Here is a 20,888-nt window from a genome sequence, read left to right as displayed (position 1 = left end):
TAAGGCATTGTTTCCAGGCCTTTGACCATTTTGGTTGCCCTCCTCTGGACACGTTCCAGCTTGTCTGTATCCTTCTTGAACTTTGGTGCCCAGAATTGGACACAGTATTCCAGGTGAGGTCTGACCAGAGCGGAATATAGTGGTACTATTACTTCCCTTGATCTAGATGCTATACTCCTATTGATGGAGCCCAGAATTGCATTGGCGTTTTTAGCTGCTGCATCACACTGTTGACTCATGTCAAGTTTGTGGAATGAAAAAAGTTTGTGGAATGAAAAACACATGCAGTCATATGATAAACAACTATCCTATGACTGCAGATGGGGAATGAATCTGCCAACATACCTATGTTTTTACTGATGAATTAAATTTCCAGTCCAACCCCCTGCCAAGCAGGAAACACCACCAAAGTATTCTTGACATATGCCTGTCAAGCCTCTGATTAAAGACCTCCAAAGAAGGAGACTCCAACACACTCCTTGGTAGCAAATTCCACTGCCGAACAGCTCTTACTGTCAGGAAGTCCTTCCTAATGTTTAGGTGGAATCTTCTTTCTTGTAGTTTGAATCCATTGCTCCGTGTCCGCTTCTCTGGAGCAGCAGAAAACAACCTTTCTCCCTCCTCTATATGACATCCTTTTATATATTTGAACATGGCTATCATATCACCCCTTAAACTTCTCTTCTCCAGGCTAAACATACCCAGCTCCCTAAGCCGTTCCTCATAAGGCATCGTTTCCAGGCCTTTGACCATTTTGGTTGCCCTCCTCTGGACACGTTCCAGCTTGTCAGTATCCTTCTTGAACTGTGGTGCCCAGAACTGGACACAGTACTCCAGGTGAGGTCTGACCAGTGTAGAATACAGTGGTACTATTACTTCTCTCAATCTAGATGCTATACTCCTATTGATGCAGCCCAGAATTGCATTGGCTTTTTTAGCTGCTACATCACATGTCAAATTCATGGTCTACCAAGACTCCTAGATCCCTTTCACATGTACTGCTCTCAAACCAGGTGTCACCCATCCTGTATTTGTGCCTTTCATTTTTTTTGCCCACCAGATAAGATCATACCCAACCAGTGAATGGATTCCGACCGATGCAAATAAACTTTATGCTTGACTTTTGGTAATTTAAAATTACCAGTATGCAATACAACAGACAGGATAAGAAAAACAAAACAATAGCTACTGAAAATTTGAAATGTGAGCAACAGAAGTTTTTATGGAAAGTTTGCATTGCAACAAAATGTGATTTGCCATACAGCAACTGATCTTAATTTAGAAAGGTTGTCAATATCCAACTGCAACAAGCAATATGCAATTTATATTACATTCTGAACACACATTTATACGGGAAGCATTCCAAGCTATGACTTACCTTATAAAACAATTTAGTAGATGCATCCTGTATACATGGATTCCAGTTTTGATCTGAAGTCTAGAAGACAAAAAGGAAATTATGAAATAATTATCTCTTGAATTCTAATTTTTAAAAAATCACATGGCTAATACTGTACAAAAATCAAATGAGCTTGAAAAATTCCCCTACAATAAAGCACAATATTAAATTTTCAAGAAAATGTAATCCCCCCTCCCCTGCCAGCTAACAGGCTAGTGGGCTTATGAGTTGTATCACATCACACTGCATTGCAGGGGGTTGGATCAGATGAACTCTGTGGTTCCTTCCAACTCTACAATTCTATGATTCTATGAACACAGTCTGGTCCAGTTCTTGATGAAGTGTTCCCCTCTCCCTTCCTGCACTACCAAAGATGAGTTTGCAAAGCTTCCACTTTTGATAAACCACAGCTTATCATGTCACCCAGGCTGACAAACTGTGATAAGCATTCATTATGGTTAGATAAAAACAAGTCAGCTTCAGAACCCATGGTCTGAAATTGTCTTATTTTAGACTAACCATAGTTAATGCGAATTACACTTCATCAGTCGGTGACACAGCAAGCTATGGTTAACTGAAAGTGGAATCAAAACCTTCCAAACTTGTCCTCCTGATTGTATGGGGGGGCATGAGAGTCAAAAAGAAAGCAATTCTCATTCACATCTATAGTTGAGTGCAGAGGTGGGAAACCTCAGGCCAGGGACTGAATGTGGCCCTGCAGTCTCCTTTAGCTCACCATACTACAGCCTTACTGGGATGCTTTGCACCCTTCCTTGAATGTTTTTGTGAGGTAGGAATTTGTACTCAATCTCCTGCCCGGCTATCATTTAGACACAACTATGTAACTGTGCATAGAACAAGTCTAGTGTACAAAGGTAAAATTTAAATTAGCTGCTCCACCCTCTTCTGCCTCTTGCCCCATCTATTTTAGCAGAATGTGGCCAGCAGAATGCATCTCAGTCTCCATTTGGCTACTACTATCTGTGAAATCCCTGGTGAGTAACACTGCAGTTCTTCCACTCCCTAGACAAGCCCATTCCATTATGCTATCTTTTCAAAAAAGCATTCTATGATTGCCCCAAAGCTGTAAAAATGTATTTCCTAAGGGGAACTATCAAAAAAACAAAATATCTGTATTAATAGTGGGTTTTACCATTTGTTATGACATTCCATTTTCTGAAGAATTTAACTGCAAATTTAATCATTATTGCATGTTCCAAAAAAATCTACCTTTGAGTGTAAAGGTAAAGGCACTCCTGACCATTAGGTCCAGTCGTGACTGACTCTGGGGTTGCGGCGCTCATCTCGCTCTATTGGCTGAGGGAACTGGCATACAGCTTCCAGGTCATGTGGCGAGCATGACTAAGCCGCTTCTGGCGAACCAGAGCAGCACATGGACCCTTCCCGCTATAGCAGTACCTATTTAACTACTTGCACTTTGACGTGTTTTCAAACTGCTAGGTTGGCAGTTCCTTTGAGTGTATAACATGATTTTTTTTTAAAAAAAATAGGGTTATGCAGCAGTAGTTGAAAGTTATGTACCTGTAAACTAAGATTTTGAAGTGAGACACCAAATGACAACGGAATACCTTTATTTGTAATCTGAAAATAAACAAAAAAGGTTATTCACCAAAACAGACACGATTTGCAACTTGGGTAAGATAACTTTAAGATTTGTCACTATTTATCTAATAAAACAAAACAGACTTCCAAGGGCACAAGGCAAAGATGCCCACCATCACCTCTATTGTTTGTTTTAGTATTGAAGTACCGTGTTTCCCTTATTTTAAGATGTAGCCATAATATAAGCCATAGCAGGATTTCTAGGCAATTGCACGATATAAGTCATACCCCGAAAATAAGACATAGTGATAGAACTTTCATCCACTACCGGTAGCAATAACCCCCCTCCCGCCAGCCAACTCCCCCCCTTAAAAATCTCCCCCCCTTTTGCTGTCACTCAACAGAAAATCTTATAAAAATGCACCCAAGAGCCGTAGCTGCTGGCTGCCGCAGCCTCATAATTTCCCTTCCCCTCAAAAACGGGTATGAAACATCTCAAATTCTATGCTATTCTTTAATTTTTTGTAAAGCTGTATTTGTGACCTAGTTAAAAGTTTAACTTTTGCAAGAAGATGTTCAATGTTTTAGTTACTTCTGGGGAAAACCGATACGCTCTAAAACAGAGCTTTCCCAACTTTTCATGATGGCGACACACTTTTTAGACATGCATTATTTCGTGACAAAGTAATTCAGTTTTACTAGCAAATGTTAAACTAACCCCTTTCCAGCCCTGGGAGAAGTGCGGGGAGTGTTTTGGCAACACACCTACACACTGCAGCCCAAACACTAGTGTGTTGCAACACAAAGTTTGGAAAGCACTAGGGTCCACTGTACTGAAATAATTCAGACCTGGATCTTGTGAGAGAATAATTATGTTCACACAAGCCAACTGGATTTCTGGATTTTTAGGGGGGCGGGATTTTTGTTTGCTGCAACATGTGACTATAAAAAGAGTTCCCTCTCAATACCAACTCCAAGAAGGGAATATGGGGCAGAGAAGCCAATGGTAGAGAAGACCAAGTGGAACTGAGAAGACCAATTCCAAGAAGTCAACTGGGAAATGGATTGCAAGTGAAAGAAAGAATGACAATTCAGAGAAGACTTAAAAGAAGCAGAAATCTGAAGAGGCAACAGGTATCTGCAGGCCTCACCTTTTTCCTGTTATTGCTTGTTACATGATTCTTAACCTGGGTCTGTGGTATATGTGTATGTGTGAGCATACTCTATCCTCTGTGTATTTTAGGGTTAGTATACTATGTAGGGCAATATCTTCACTCCAACTTCTATTTCCTTTTTCCCCAGGATCAAGCTCCACAAGGGAAAAGAACATCTTGCTGTGCAAATATTTTTAGATAATAAAGCTTTTAACATTCATTTTTGGTCTAGTTATTTGTCCTTGCAAATGAAGATCCGAGATTGTGGTCTGGTTTTTCATCCAGGTATCCTTACAATACTTTTTGCAAAAAAAGATTCCTAAAATGTGTGTCTCGGGCCTGATCCACTTGCCACAGACAGCAAGGCTGTTGTTTATACAGTAGTTCATTTTCAAGTTCCATCCACAAACTGGCTCGTAATATGACAACAGGGCCTTACCTATTTTGATTTGGGTACAGTGCCTAGCAAAAATAATAGATTAATAGAGCAGCTTCATGCTTTTTCTTCTCCAAATATCCCAAAGCATAAAAAATTAACATACTATTTGGACCTCTCCTGGAGAGTTCCAAACTGCAACCATGCACAGTCACATGCAGAAAGCTAACAGTCATTCCCTGCAGCAGTGCAACCTTCACAGTTTCTTTGTAGGCTTGCAAGTTCGATAACAAATTATCTGTAACCACATCTTGAATTATTTATAGATATTCCATACACAAATACTTACATCATCCTCATAGCGAATATGGATGTTAGAAATTTTCAGCTGAAGATTTTTGATGACCTGAGTAATTAGCTTTTCTATGAAAGTGTCTTGCTTCTCTTCTGTTTTTTCTAAATCAAAGCACAACTAATTAATACCTAATATGATTAAGCATAAAGAGTGGCATCCAGTGTTAGTGATACTCAGAGTACCCATTGAAATCAATACACATTGGTCTACTTTGAGTATGGCTAACATTGGATATTCTCTACAGAGACTTAACCAATGTTGACTGATTAGCAAAGTGATGTACTTAAATTCCATATACAGTGGTACCTCGGTTCAAGTACACAATTGGTTCCTGAAGTCTGTACTTAACCTGAAGCGTACTTAACCTGAAGTGAACTTTCCCATGAAAGTATTGGAAAGTGGATTAATCCATTCCAGACGGTCCGCAGAGTACTTAACCTGAAGCGAACTTTCCCATTGAAAGTAATGGAAAGTGGAGTAATCCGTTCCAGACGGGTCCGCGGGGTACTTAAACTGAAAGTACTCAAACTGAAGCATACTTATACAGTGGTACCTCAGTTTATGAACACAATTGGTTCCGGAAGTCTGTTCATAAACTGAAGCGTTCATAAACTGAAGCGAACTTTCCCATTGAAAGTAATGGAAAGTGGATTAATCTGTTCCAGACAGTCCGCGGAGTACTTAAACTGAAGCGTTCATAAACTGAAGCGAACTTTCCCATTGAAAGTAATGGAAAATGGATTAATCCGTTCCAGACGGGTACGCGGAGTACTCAACCTGAAGCGTACTTAACCCAAAGCATGGGTGTAATTGGTTCCGGAAGTATGTTCATAAACTGAAGCGTTCATAAACTGAAGCGAACTTTCCCACTGAAAGTAATGGATGGTGAATTAATCCGTTCCATATGGGTCCGCGACGTTCGTAAACCGAAAATTCATAAACCGAGGTGTTCGTAAACAGAGGTTCCACTGCACCGAGGTATGACTTTTAACCAGAGACATAATAGGAGTAATATTAGGACATTAAATTGTAGGTGTGATTTGGGCTCTTCTTGTTGTTGTTCTGTTGGGTGCCTCCTTATGTTTTAAGGCAGGAATAAATAATTCCGTGCCTGTAATATATAATAATGATAATGATGATGATAATAATAATAATTTATTATTTATACCCCGCCCATCTGCAACTTTTAGGCTGCAACTCCTCTCATCCCCAACTATTTGAAATCTTATTGTTACGGAAATAATTCACAAAATGGGAAACCAATCTAATGGGTTGTGCCGCTTAGGAGATTTAGCAAAGTGTAGCCAAACCGTGGCACTTCTCTTTAGCAATAGCATGCACAATAATTAAAAAATAATGTTGGTTAACCAAAGACTCAGAATGTGACTCTTCTAAAATAAATCACAGTTGAGTAATAAATAACCACAACATAAAATCAACTATTCACAAAACATCAGCTTCAACTCTTTCGATTTTACCAGAAAGTCTTTTAAAATGTATTACCCTCATCCCTCAGCACTTTCACTGAAAAGTAAATCTTACCACTCTTACAGCACAATACTATACATCTCTGTTGAGAAGTGTGTCCCATCAATGGGACTTTCTTCCAGGTGAGTGGGTACAGAACTGCAGCTTTAGATGTTTGGCAACTTCTACTCCCACAATTAAAAACTGGTATATTCTTTTTCCTTACCTATGTCAGCAATCTTTTGCTTTGCATCTTCTATTCTTTGAAGTTCTCTCTGCTTTGCTTCTAGTTGTTGCTTTAGTTCTTTTTCTGCATCATATTTAATACCTGACAAAATGGATGAATTAATACTTCACATTTTAAGATCACAATAAAGCCAAGTTGTGATGAAACAGGCAACTAATTTATTAAACAAGTCAAAGCAATGAGATTTAAGACATGTTCACATATTAGTGCAGAATCCAGTTTAATAGCATTTCTCAATCACAAAGTATCTGTATCTTGTGCTGTATCTTATCCTGTGTTTGTGCTTTAGGGTCCACACTCTTAAGAGTAAGGGGAAACCTACCAAAAGCCACTGTGTTCCTATTCTTTGAAAACAAAACATTTCATTTCTTTTTTAATGAGGATTGTGACTTTGGAAAAGCTACTTGAAAGTCATTTCTGTGCCTGCATGCAATGGTAAAACAGGTTTGGGGAACCTGTGGCCCTCCATACGTTGTTGTACTACAACCCCCTTCATTCCTCATCATTGGCCATGCTAGCTGGGGTTGATAAGAACTGGAGTCCAACAATGGCTCAACCTGCATATTACACTAAGGGCTTAGCCTGAACATGCTGGATCCTGAGAAGATTGCAGCTGCTTTGCCCTTCACAGGCTTTTGAAGTAAGTAAAGCAGTTAAGATAAGATTTAATGTAACACAGTTGCCTCATGATTAAGGCCTCTCTTGCTTAACCACAAGCTTTAGCCAAGGCTTGTCCTATGGTTACCAGTCATGGTTAAAGAGGAAAGATGCCCCTCCCTGCCAGCTACTCCTAGTTGCAAACCTATCCTAATGCTCTTAGTACACAGACACTGGCACCTCCTATAATAATTAGTGACCATACCAGAGTAAGGAAGAACCACTCCACAGAGCTGGACAGGGGTGGAACCTGCTCTTTAATGAACCATATAGCTAGGCATAGTAAGATAGCTCAGGCATTAGTAATGGACACCAGACACTTGACAACCGTGAACATTACCTGCCAAATTGTTTATTTTTGTGTAACTATATGTAACATGGGAAGGCTGGCAGCATTTTCAACTCACTGGGGAAAATTTGTTTTGTCGACTAAAACTATTGCATGAATAAAAACAAAAAGAAATTCAATCAAATAAACATGATTTTATCTTACAGAGATACATAAAGAAACAAATCTACTTACTGGCTGTAGGCACAATAAGTAAGAAAACTTCATCTAAAACAGCTTCAACTGGTTGAGTATAAAGATTTTTCCATGGAATTTGCAAATTCAGTTGACCTATGAATACAAAGGAACACATACTCTTACTGCAAATATTTGTATTATGTTTAATCATATGTAATTATATTTAAAAACAAAATTAACCCTGTTTCCGGTCAATTGTTAAGCCAATACAACATCTCCAAATGCATATTTAAACAAGGAATATAACATCCTACTATTACAATGCTTTACACAATCAGGGCCTCACTGCACATTAGCACTAACAACATAACTTGAAGTTGACTCTTAAAAAAAGGAAACAGCAAGGGCTGAGTGTTAACAGTCACCTTAAGACAGCTGTGGAAAACCTCTGACTCACAGACACACACCAAGCTTCCCCAGTTGGCCTGCAAAGTCATTTTGGTCAAGTCACACCCACCTGCCCTACACCTGTCATCATATAAGGGGTTTGTACTGATACAGAACTAAAACAAAACAGAGAAATCACTTTAGTAGGGCCTTGCTGTCTGTGAAGTGCTTTGATGTCCCTGACTACAGAAAAATCATCTGAGATCATATATGATGTCATGTGACTGACATGTGGGTGGCCCTACCCACATGTTAATTTTGGCCTGCAAGACAGGTCATTATAATGAACTGACTAGTGGAGAGAAAAGATTCCCCACCCCTGCCTGAAGGAATCCTAAGGGTCAAGATGTACAACCCAGATCTCATCTGTCATGTCACTAGCATGTCACGCAGATGGTTCACATCACCTGCTATTTTTATTCATCCTGTTTTACTCAGTAGACAGGATGATGCTTCTGAATGCAAAGAAGTTGTGCAAATAAATGTTTGTCCTGTTCTAATGAAGATTCTGCAGGTAGCATCATTCCTTCCTCCGCACTTCTATCACCCCACAGTCTTCCCACTGCATTCCCACTGCAGACATGAAGTCTGAATCACCAATTCATAGTCAGAAGTCTAAAAAGATTAATATTCATATTCTAATTAGGTTTGTAAAAGATAAAAAGCCACAGTCTAAAGCTGCTTTAACCATACTGGAAACCAAACAGCTGGTTTTTTTAAAAAGCAAACAATATCTGATAGGATTTTAATAATAATAATAATAATAATAATAATAATAATAATAATAATAACAACAATATTTTATTTATATCCCACACATCTGGCTGGGTTTGCCCAGCCACTCTGGGTGGCTTCCAAAGGAATATTAAGCAGAATAAAACATCAAACATTAAAAACTTCCCTAAACAGGGCTGCCTTCAGACGTCTTCTAAAAGTCAGATAGTTGTTTATTTCTTTGACATCTGATGTAATAAATGCAAACAAATAATGCCCCAAATGAAGAAAGCAAGAAAAAGAAAGAAAGAAAGAAACAGAAAAGGTATAAAGAAACAATCTGGATATTTGAACCAGAATTCAATCTCTTTTTTATATATATAATAGAAACGATGTATTTCAAAGATAAATGTAACAGAATAAGAAAACCAAGAAGATACATCCTCTTTTCTGTAAATTAAGTGTCATTTGTAAATTGCCAGTTATAAACCAATTTACTATGAGTCATCATGTACTGCAAGTTGCCCAAAAACGTCAAATTATTCTGGAAGTAAGAAAATAGCTATTTTAAAATGAAATGTGATTTTTTTTCATGTTTATGTATATACAGTAGTACCTCGGGTTACGAACACGATCCGTTCCAAATCGCGGTTCGTAACCCGAAAAGGTCGCAAACCGAGTGCGCGCTTCTGCGCATGCGCGGGACGTGCACGCGCCGAAAACACTTCCGGGTTCACGGAGTTCGTAACCCGGTGTTCACAACCCGAGCGGGTCGTAAACTGAGGTACGACTGTATATACTTTTAGGTCCAAAGCTGTATCAATGAAAAGCAACATTTACTGAACGAGAAAAATTGAATGCTTAACCTACAATGAAACTGTATGAAAATGAGACATTTAGTAGTCCACAACAAATAAACTACGCTGCATATTAAAATGCTATTCAATAATTATTTGTAGAGCTGACACCAAAATAAGGAAGTCTTACAATGCAATTCTATCAGTATTTAGATTTACATATTCTATCAGGCTACAGAGCCTCATAAGAACTCCAATGTTAAGAAATTGTGCCTGGATTTTTTTTTCCTTCTCTGTTCTCCTCAGTTCTTCCTTGTGTATTGCAGCCCAAGAGAAGGAACTGTATTTGTCTTTTTATTTTTATTTTTCTGTAACTCACTCTGGGTGCATTGTCAGTTAAAAAGCAGTATAAAAGGTAAAGGTAAAGGGACCCCTGAACATTAGGTCCAGTCATGACCGACTCTGGGGTTGTGGCACTCATCTCGTGTTATTGGCCGAGGGAGCCGGCGTACAGCTTCGAGGTCATGTGGCCAGCATGACAAAGCCGCTTCTGACGAACCAGAGCAGCACACGGAAATGCCGTTTACCTTCCTGCTTGGAGTGGTACCTATTTATCTACTTGCACTTTGAGGTGCTTTCGAACTGCTAGGTTGGCAGGAGCTGGGACCGAGCAACGGGAGCTCACCCCGTCGCAGGGATTCGAACCGCCGACCTTCAAATCAGCAAGCCCTAGGCCAGGGGTCCCCAAGCTAAGGCCCGGGGGCCGGATGTGGCCCAATCGCCTTCTAAATCCGGCCCGCAGACGGTCCGGGAATCATCATGTTTTTACATGAGTGGAATGTGTCCTTTTATTTAAAATGCATCTCTGGGTTATTTGTGGGGCCTGCCTGGTGTTTTTACATGAGTAGAATGGGTACTTTTATTTAAAATGCATCTCTGGGTTATTTGTGGGGCATAGGAATTCGTTCATATTTTTTTTCAAAATATAGTCCGGCCCCCCACAAGGTCTGAGGGACAGTGGACCGGCCCCCTGCTGAAAGTTTGCTGACCCCTGCCCTAGGCTCTGTGGTTTAACCCACAGCGCCACCTGGGTCCCTAAAAAAAAGCAGTATACAAATGCTTTAAACAAAATAAATAAATATTTACTCAGAATTTTTTTTTTTGCCAGGAGAAGGGGGACCTTAATGGCTTGGTGGGGCAAATCTTTATCTCCCCCCACCCCAAATGCAACTCTGAACATTGGGGAGACCACCCACCTGTCAATCATCTGACATCATAAAGAGACTTCAGGTGACTGTCAGGTAGGTTGTCCCACCCACCTGTTCAAACTGCCCATAGGGATGGGAGGCGATAGAAACCAAGTACAGTGATGCCTCGCAAGACGAAATTAATTTATTCCACGAGTCGTTTTGTATTGCGAAAATTTCGTTTTGCAGTTTTCCGATTTAAACAAATCAAAGCAAAAAGAAGCAAAAGAAATTGTCTTGCGAAGCACAGCCATAGAAATATTAGTCTTGCGAGTCAACAAAAAGATCGCAAAACGCTTTCGTCTTGCCAGGTACCACTGTACAACTGAATTCCTGCCACATCAGCTGCTGCAGTGTTTCTCAACCTTTTTTGGGCCACGGCACACTTGTTCCATGAAAAAAATCACGAGGCACACCACCATTAAAAAAGTTAAAAAATTTAACTCTGTGCCACCCTATATTATAATTATGACTGTAAGAAACACTTGCCAAATATTGCTTTCCGGCGGGTGAATGTCATGCATTGGCGGCCGCCAGGCACGTGACAATGCAAATCGCCCTTCTCGTCGCCGCACGTCGCGGCACACCAGCCAGTGTCTCGCGGCACACTAGTGTGTCGCGGAACAGCGGTTGAGAAACGCTGAGCTGCTGTACATAGTTCATTCCTTTCTGCAGGGTTCAAGTGTACAAGTGAGTTCCCCACAGGAAACTCGCTTGTGCACCTGAACCAATCAGGATTGAACTCCCTACATATAAACTGATGCAGCAGGAGTTCAATCCTGGTATCTGTAGCAGTAGCCAATCCAGCTGTCTCGCTATCATACCGGACTTTGCATATGACATCAGATGTAGGGAAGGTATGTGTGGTTAAAATGGCCTGGCAGGCCAAATTTGGCCTGTGAGCCAGAGGTACCCTAACCCTGTTCTAATGTGTTCAATGAGCTTATTTCCAGGTAAACTGGAGTAGGATACAGAATAGACCAATTAATCATATGGATTTTAGTTGATTTAATATGCTTAAAATTTGCATGTGAATGAAAAACATGCTTTCTGTGTGGAAGAGAAGGTGACATCTGGCATCTACTGTTTTTATAAGAACAATCATTTTTTTACTTTTTTAATCTGTTTCCTCTTTAATTAGGGGCACATTCAACTAAGACTGCCTCCCTCCATTCCTCTTATAATAATAATAATAATTTATTATTTATACCCCGCCCATCTGGCCGGGTTCCCCCAGCCACTCTGGGCGGCTTCCAACAAAACACTAAAATACAGAAATCCATCAAACATTAAAAGCTTCCCTAAACAGGGCTGCCTTGAGATGCCTTCTAAAGGTCTGGTAATTGTTGTTCTCTTTGACCTCTAGTGGGAGGGCATTCCACAGGGTGGGTGCCACTACCGAGAAGGCCCTCTGCCTGGTTCCCTGTAACTTGGCTTCTCGTAGTGAGGGAACCGCCAGAAGGCCCTCGGCGCTGGACCTCAGTGTCCGGGCAGAACGATGGGGGTGGAGACGCTCCTTCAGGTATACTGGACCGAGGACGTTTAGGGCTTTAAAGGTCAACACCAACTTATCTGAGATAACGTCCTACTAAAGTCAATAGGATTTACTTCAAAGTAGACATGCATGGTATTGCATGGTAAATGTTCAAATCCTAAATATATGAAAATCTAATAAGTCAACAATTAACTGCTTACCCAAAGTGTCTTACAATAGTAAAATACAGGACAATAAACTAAAATCAACTCAACTCCAAATCTTTAGAAATACAATTTTAAATATAATTGTTTATTGCAACAAAATATGATAGAATTCAACTTACCGATATGCCCTGCCTTAACTTTAAATGGTACATCAAACTGATACTGTAAAGATAATTTTTATTTAAAAAAAGTTATTTCAGCAACAAAATTAACAGTACAAACCATACACATATACAGTATTTTACTGCTTTTCAACTTTGAGGATAAATAATTAAATATCATGCAGTTATAAGCAGCAAGTGAGACAACTTTCTGGTACCAACTACGCTGGCCAAATATTGTGAGCCCAAGAGCCTGGGTACGATGTGACAACACAGAATTCTGACTGTGTTTTACATTATTGGGCCTCATGTTTTATCTGTATTGCTTTTTATATTATGTTCTATACAGCAGGTTGGCTCAGGACCTAGTTATGCATTGAGTAGACCCACTGAAATCAGTGGGACTTACTTAGTCATGACCAATATTAGCTCCATGGATTTTATGGATTTATTCTAATTATGACTAAGTCTCAACCTACCCCAATGTTTTTGCTAGCTTTAAAATTGTGAGAATTTCTGTTCAATTACTTGTATTAAGGCCTAATGATATAAACATATATAAATATATTCAATCCTTTGTAGATTTACTCAGAGCTAAGTCTCACCAAGCTAAGTTTCTCAAGTAAATGTGCATAGACTTAAAACCTTACATTTTCCTCAGCAACACACATCCAGTGCTAAGACAGTAGGTCAGGAAATAGAAAAGGTTTAGAAAGGGCAGCAAGCTGAAGAGATTTTGAATTACATGCATAAATTACTTGTCCAATGGCAACACAGTTTGTACTGTGTTATAGTTCATTTACTATAGAACAGGGACAGGGGATCTATAGTCCTCCAGATGCTCTTGGACCACAACTCCATAATCATTGGTCATTGGCCATACTGGCTGGTGATGATGGGAATTGGAATCCAACAACATCTGGAGGATCACAGGTTCCCTATGCCTACTACAAAGTTAACACTTGACAACAGTACATAGTTAAAAGTTTTGTTTGCTCTGAACTTACCAGTGCATTTTCTTTAATTTCAAGATTCTTAAGTGCTACAGCTCCTGTTATGAAATATACATATATATATATAATTGTAATTAGCAAACTACTTTAACATATGAATCTTTTTAATAGCAGGCAACTGACAAATTACCTGTTAGGAACTGCCCACCACATAACATCCATCTTCCCAGGATTCAATGTCAGTTAACTTGCCCTTGACCAGGCATCAGGTTTTGCACAGCCTCTCCTGATTTGGATGTTACAAAGACGCAGAGCTGGGTATCATCAAAGTACTGATGACACCTCACCCCAAAGCTCCAAATGACTGCTACCAAAATCTTCATACAGATGATACCCTGCAGCACCACACAACACAACTGCTGGAGGACTGAGAGATAATCACCTAACACTGTGCTCTGAAACTGACCCTGGAGATCAGAACCACTATAAAACAACAACCCCCAATATCCATCTCACATAGCCAGTTCAAAAAGATACCATGGTCATTGGTATCAAAAGCCACTGAAAGGTCTAGTTAGTAAGAATAATAGGGTCACACTCCTGCTGTCCTCTTGTTAAGGTCAGGGGGAACAAGGCAATTTCAGTCCCATAGCCAGGCCTGAACCCCAACTGGAATGGGTCAAGATAATCAGTTTCATCCAAGAGTATTTGGTTACCCCTGTGTCACAACCCTCTTAATCACCTTTCCCAGAAAGGGGGTACAGTATTTGAAACCAGGTGGTAGTTGTCACAAGCCAATGGCTCCAGGGTAGGCTTTTTCAGGATGTCAACTCACTGCCTCTTTAAAGGTAGCCAGGATCTCTCCTTCCCACAAAGATGTATTTACTACACCATGGATCCACCCAGTCATACTCCCTCAGAAACTATAGACAGTAATAACAGATAAGGGATGAGGAAAACACATGGTTGGCTGCATTATTGCAAGCACCTTGTCCGCATCATCAAGTTAAGTTCCAGTTAAAGACTGCAAACGTGCAATTCTCAAAGAAGAAAAATCCACAAGTGTGGGGTCACCATTAAAAGGGCCCTAATCTTGCAAACCTGATCAACTTTAATGGTAGCCCAGACTGCATGGCCTCTCAAGGCTGATCTTTGGGCCTAAGCAGGTTGAAATGGGTATAAAGGTAAAGGGACCCCTGCCCATTAGGTCCAGTCATGACGACCCTGGGGTTGCGGCGCTCATCTCGTGGTGTTGGCTGAGGGAGCCGGTGTACAGCTTCCAGGACATGTGGCCAGCATGACAAAGCCACTTCAGGCAAACCAGAGCAGCGCATGGAAACGCCATTTGGGTATAGCCATTCTTAAAATAAACTTGTCTCAAGCCATTCAGAACATTAAAGGTGAACACCAGCACTTTAATCTAAACCTGGAACCAAATAAATATCTAAGTCTGCACAAGATTTCTAGTGGCTGAATTTTACACCAGCTGAAGTTTCTGAACTGTTATTAAAGAAAGTCCTACACAAAAAACATTATGGTAGCCTAGTCTAGAATATAACCAGAGCAGGTGCAACTGAGGCCAGTTTCTTGTTTACCTCTTACATTATTGTTTACCTCTTACATTATGAGCCCAGATCCTGTGCCAATTAAATGTGCTAACCAAACTGATGCTCCTTGTCACTCTTACCGTACCTGTTTTCAGTAATACAGTGAAGCAGCATGGCAGCTGCCTCTTCAAAAATGCTGTGTGTCACAAAATGCAGAATGATCATACAAAAACACACTAATTTCTACCGTATATATAGTATTCCACTTTTAAAAAGAAAGCAAATAGTACTGAAACTAAGCCGTTCTTTATATGATCAGTCTCTGGGTGGAATGCTGCCTGGTAACTTTAGGAATGCCACTCTGAGTTCCTTGAAAAGCAGAAAGGGTGTACAGTATATGAAATAAACTGCAGAGAGATTAGGGCAGATGGGATGCAAATGAAACTTTCTTTAAAGCGCTGCCGCTCAAAAATACATCGAATGCTTTGCTTCCACAAAGTGAGCGATCAGATATACTGATACACAGGAAGAAAAACGTGCAGTGCCAACGGCAAAAGCAGTTACGTTGGGTGGGTTTTTGTTTGTTTCCGCTCCACCCCAACTCCAGAACAAGACCCAACCGAGCTGGGCTGGGCGGCGACAGGAGCAGGCCCATAACGTGCTCCAGGGCTCTTCGCCACCAAAACTTCCGACACGGGAGCAGGAGCTGCGGCCGGTGAGGCGAGGAGGGCGAGGCGCGCGAAGGAGAGGCGCACGTGACAGGGCCTGGCGCTGCCCCGGAGCGCCAGACAGACAGGCGGGCCCTGAGAGGGCAGCGCCAGCCGCCTGTGGGACGTGGGAGGCAGCCGAAACTCCCTTCGGGGCCGCCCCAGCGAGGATGGCCGGCCTGGGCTCCCTCACGCAGCAGCAGCAGCAGCACCGACCGCCCACACGCAGAGAGGCGCCCCCGGGTGGTGGCGGGACCCTGTCGCCTCGGAGGGCGAGGGGTCAGGCAAGGGCGGCCTCGGACAGGGGGCCGGCCTCGCCCCTCACTCACCTCCCCAGATGCCGAGCGAGAGTTGGGAGCAGTCCAGGTTCACCACATAGTCGCCCAGGAAGCGGTTCAGAACGTCCACGACCACCGACTCGAACACCATCCTCGGAAGCGGCTCCTGGCGAGCCTCGCCCCCACGCCCGCCTGCCTCTTCTTCGGGCTCTCCCGCCGCGCCGGCCGAACACGGGTCTCAGCCCCCCGCTGGCTCAGCGCGCTGTACAGTAGAGCCAGACTCGCCCTGCCCTGCCGCGCAGGCGCACCAGGGGACGCTTGGGCGCTACCGAGGGCCGTCCATGAGGAAAGCGCTTGCTCGCTCTGTTCCCGCCTCTCCCGTCGCCCAGCAAGGGAGCGGCGAGGCACCGCCAAAGATAGGCTGGCGGCGGCGGCGGCGCGCGCGGCCTACCTCCCCTTTCCGTCAGGGAGGCGGCGTTCTTCGTCGCGCGAGACTCTGGCGTCGGTTAAACTGTCCCCTCCTCCCGCCGCCAGCAGCCCCCGAGGCAGAAGGACGGGGCCCGTCAGTCCATGGCCGCCCTCCGTGTATGCTTTGTCCTTCCTCACGTTCCCCGTGCCATTAACGGATGGCCGCGTGTCAACATAATTCTGCCCCGAAGGAGTTGGAGAAAGCCCACCGGCGCACAAGCGCAGCTCCCCGGTCCGAAGCAGCGGTGGAAGCCGCCCTAGAGATCCATGGGCTGCAGCAGGACACGACCCACGAACGCTTTAAAGCGGAGCAGGCGCTTCAAGCAAGGGGAGTGCAAAATGCACCGAAAGGGGTGCCGTCTGGGGCACAACCCTTTAATTCCCGGGTGTGTCGATGTCACGTCAAGATTTCTAAAGCCCTGTGGGTGTTATTTACACGTTTCTATATATTTAAAAAGAAAGTATTTATATAGGATTGTAGAGTTGGAAGGGAGCCGGGGGCCATTCTAGTCCAACCCCCTGCAATGCAGGAATCTCAACTAGATCATACATGACAGACAGACATGCGGGGGTCAGCCAAAGTTGTGGAGCTTTTTCTTCTGAAAAGGAAGGCAATAGGGGGGAGAGGCTTTGCGGGGAGCAGGGTGGAAGAACCTCAGTTAATTAAATGCTTTTCAATAATATCTGTGGATCACATAGACCTCTTGGCTACACCCAGGCTGACAGATGGCCATCCACCTGCACAACATTTAGCATGGTAAGTCTACATTTGATGAAGAAGTACATAAACTGCTTTCGGAAAACCAAATAAATTTTACCTTCTGAGAATGTCAGGTAATACTAAGTAATTATAACATAACTGCAAGTACTTGGCAATCATTTTTAATTATTTTGATGCAATTTTACACAATTTAACTTACCAAGCAAAACTAAATTATATCCAAAATATCTTTTCAATTCCCAAGTCATGTCACAACCCATCATTTTTGGAATTTGAAAGTTGAAAAATTCAGCATATCCTTTGGGCATAGCTAAAAGTTCCTATGTCCATAAATAGCTGCGTTCAAAACACACACATAGACCATCAGAATATATTATTTTGCTAATGGCAGGAACAATACCAACTGCAATGTGTTCCTTGAAGTGTTTATTTGTATAGCTGCCAGAGATGAGGTTTACATTCAAATGCATGTGCTGACCAACATGGTTTGGTAATTGATTCGATTTAAATTGTATTTTATTACATGGTTATACAACTGTTCTTCAACTTTTGAAAAAATATATGAAGAGTACTTTTCAGAGATCTGGCAGGATCAGGAAGAACATTGAACAGAGAATTAGCCTCAAATTCCATTATTAGAATGCAAATTATTTCCCTCCAACTGGACCAGGCCCATTTTTACCATATATAGTTATAAGATTCAGGACTACGGCATGGTTCACCAATTACTATTGGGTGTGAAATTCTGCATCAACCTGCCCTGACACCCACCCACCCTTACTTCCCCTTAAAATTGTGTTTCTCTACAGAAGACTGTAAATATAGGTTTAAAAATATAAGGACAATGCTTAGTAAAATCTCAGAAATGAGAGTGGGGGCTAAGCAAGATTTCAGGTAAACACACCGATTGACATCTAATGTTAAGTCATTTGTTCTTTAACAAATCACACGTTAACCATAACTTGTCCCACATGATTTCAGATTGTGGTTTGTTTGTAGTAAACAAGCATAGTTAAACTTCTGGCCAATTTGAACACTCAAACTATGGTTTAATAAACCATGACTTAGTGCTTTGTGTGAAACAAACCAGTTGCCGGTTTATCACTATGTCCCTACCCTATGACTAACCGAAACATAATATATAGTGCACTAAACAGTAAACATGTAAGGCTAAGTTATACAGTTTGCCTAAGTTATACAGATCCCATAAACACATTTTTGCTAGCTTTGTGCAGAATTTAGATGTGTTTTTAAGGCACATAATATTGTTATAGCTTGGGAGGGGAGGTAAAGGTAAAGGGACCCCTGACACTTAAGGCCAGTCGCGAACAACTCTGGGGTTGCAGCGTTCATCTCTCATTACTTGCCGAGGAAGCCGGCGTTTATCCACAGACAGTTTTTCTGGGTCATGTGGCCAGCATGACTAAGCCGCTTCTGGCAAAACCAGAGCAGCGCACGGAAACGCCGTTTACCTTCCCACCACAGCGGTACCTATTTATCTACTTGCACTGGTGTGCTTTCGAACTGCTAGGTTGGCAGTAGCTGGGACCGAGCAACAGGAGCTCACCCCGTCGTGGGGATTCAAACCGCCAACCTTCCGATTGGCAAGCCCAAGAGGCTCAGTGGTTTAGACCACAGTGCCACCCATGTCCCGGGGGGAGACCCACCCCCAAACCCTAGAAATGAATAAATGGCAGGATTTTGTTTATTTGGGAAGTGAAGGGAGAAATACATGTTGCAGAGGAATTCCTGGGCTAGCCTATGCAAAACGACCTGGCCAAGCGAGGGCCATTAAGAAACAATTGAGGGCCATTGGCAATGCAAGAGAACTGTCCTCCCCCCTTGCCCAGAGGCAAGGGTGCCAACTTGAATAAAGTATTAGGGGGCAGGTAAGTCTTGCCCAGCAGTGTAGTGTGGATTGCCAACACCTGAGGTGGGCACATCCATGCTGGTGGGGAGGGGCGGAGGGTGAATGGAGCCTGCTGCACCAGCCCTGAAGGCCTAGCCTGGGCACAGCTTGGCTTGTGTCTCCATGGTTCTGGCTTTAATGAGGGAGTCTGTAGTGGGGCACCCGGTTGCGCCCCCTCAGAAATCTCTGCCTGGGGCCATGGGCCCCCTGACTCCCCCACGCTATGCTCCTGACCCCTCCCCCATAATCAGTCACAAGACACAACACATGCGCACCATTTGAATGGCAATGCACATGAGCTGCCCCAAGCAAACGGAAGAGGGGAGCAGCCCATACGCACAAAACGCACGGCGCTCCACGCATCTCCATTGAAGAGGCAGCCCAGCAAGCCTCAACGCCCACCGCTCTCAATCCCACCGCCAATTAAAATTTATTTTGTTTGAAAGTGCTTCCATTTTAGAATTAAAACACCCAAACCACTGTCCCAATGAAACTTGGTTGAAGTTTTCCCATGCTGATTGAAGTTTTCCCATGCATAAAGAAAGGCATTCTGCCAAAATCATTAAGACACCTAAGCTCTTATCAGCGTAAGTAAAAGATACACCCCATTAACAAGTCAATGAAGTACTGAACATTGATTTTAAAACTACAGTCAAAGTTTTACGATCTAATTTATATTTATTTAAGATGCTCTAAGATGATCAGGAGATTGATTTCCACTCTTAGTACATAGATCTAGAACTAGGAGGCAAAATACCAGTTCTTTTGACAGCGTAACATACGGTATACAGGTAGATTGTTTTTAGGAACGGAAAATCTTCAGAGTTCAGAATTTGGGGTAAGCATATTTCTAATTTCCCATAGACTGCAAGAAGATAAAACCTATCCATTCTAAAGGAATTCAGCCCTGAGTGCTCACTGGAAGCACAGATCCTGAAGCTGAGGCTCCATTACTTTGGCCACCTCATGAGAAGAGAAGACTCCCTGGAAAAGACCCTGATGTTGGGAAAGATGGAGGGCACAAGGAGAAGGGGACGACAGAGGATGAGATGGTTGGATAGTGTTCTCGAAGCTACGAACATAAGTCTAACCAAACTGTGGGAGGCAGTGGAAGATAGGAGTGCCTGGCGTGCTCTGGTCCATGGGGTCACGAAGAGTCGGACACGACTAAACGACTAAACAACAACATATTTCTAATAGATGACCTTTCGGTATAGTTACTCTGTAGCTTGCTGAAATTTATTTCTTAGGTGTTTTTGTAATACAACAATACCCTTTTGGTGAAAGACTTTATTACTCCCCTGCCAAGAAAGTACTACTAATAATAATAATAAAAGCTGACATTTCTAGATTTCCACATGAATTAGAGTGGATATCATTTTCCTCTTTTCTTCTGCTGTACTGCATACTTCCAGGTAATCATATACCCAGCAACATTTCTCCAATGAAAATAGGGACATCCTATGGAAAAGTGGGACAGTCCAGGACCAAATCAGAAACCGGGACAGCATCTCTAAATCAGGGACGTCCCTGAAAAATAGGGACTCTTGGAGGGTCTGCTATACCTATTTATAGTTTTAAAATAATTCATGGTATCCTGCTTTGCAAAAATAA

The 20,888-nt window shown here is 42.3% G+C and overlaps 1 protein-coding gene and 1 long non-coding RNA gene across 4 annotated transcripts in view; one reads left to right on the top strand and one right to left on the bottom strand.

Moving 5' to 3' along the window:
* The window catches only part of VPS13A (vacuolar protein sorting 13 homolog A), a 162,437-nt gene extending 145,968 nt beyond the window's left edge, over nt 1-16,469 (bottom strand). For all 3 annotated transcript variants that reach the window (XM_035100322.3, XM_035100323.3, XM_088652968.1), the window contains exons 1-8: nt 16,228-16,469; nt 13,699-13,742; nt 12,710-12,752; nt 7,742-7,837; nt 6,541-6,642; nt 4,842-4,948; nt 2,942-3,001; nt 1,379-1,438 (exon numbers count right to left, since the gene is read on the bottom strand). In XM_035100322.3, coding sequence (XP_034956213.1) covers nt 1,379-1,438; nt 2,942-3,001; nt 4,842-4,948; nt 6,541-6,642; nt 7,742-7,837; nt 12,710-12,752; nt 13,699-13,742; nt 16,228-16,327 — 612 coding nt within the window. In that variant the 5' untranslated portion in view covers nt 16,328-16,469. The remainder of the gene's footprint in view (nt 1-1,378; nt 1,439-2,941; nt 3,002-4,841; nt 4,949-6,540; nt 6,643-7,741; nt 7,838-12,709; nt 12,753-13,698; nt 13,743-16,227) is intronic.
* A 230-nt stretch (nt 16,470-16,699) lies between these two features.
* LOC148684353 (uncharacterized) lies at nt 16,700-20,637 on the top strand. The gene is made up of 2 exons (XR_015946133.1): nt 16,700-17,065; nt 20,139-20,637. It is a non-coding gene; the product is annotated as an uncharacterized LOC148684353 (long non-coding RNA).
* Nucleotides 20,638-20,888: the final 251 nt, after the last annotated feature.

This window comes from Zootoca vivipara, chromosome 10, assembly GCF_965207765.1.
Source record: "Zootoca vivipara chromosome 10, rZooViv2.hap1.1, whole genome shotgun sequence".
Classification (NCBI taxonomy): domain Eukaryota; kingdom Metazoa; phylum Chordata; class Lepidosauria; order Squamata; family Lacertidae; genus Zootoca; species Zootoca vivipara.
The sequence above is the reverse complement of the archived record's forward strand: the minus strand, read 5'-3'. Positions and strand labels throughout refer to the sequence as shown.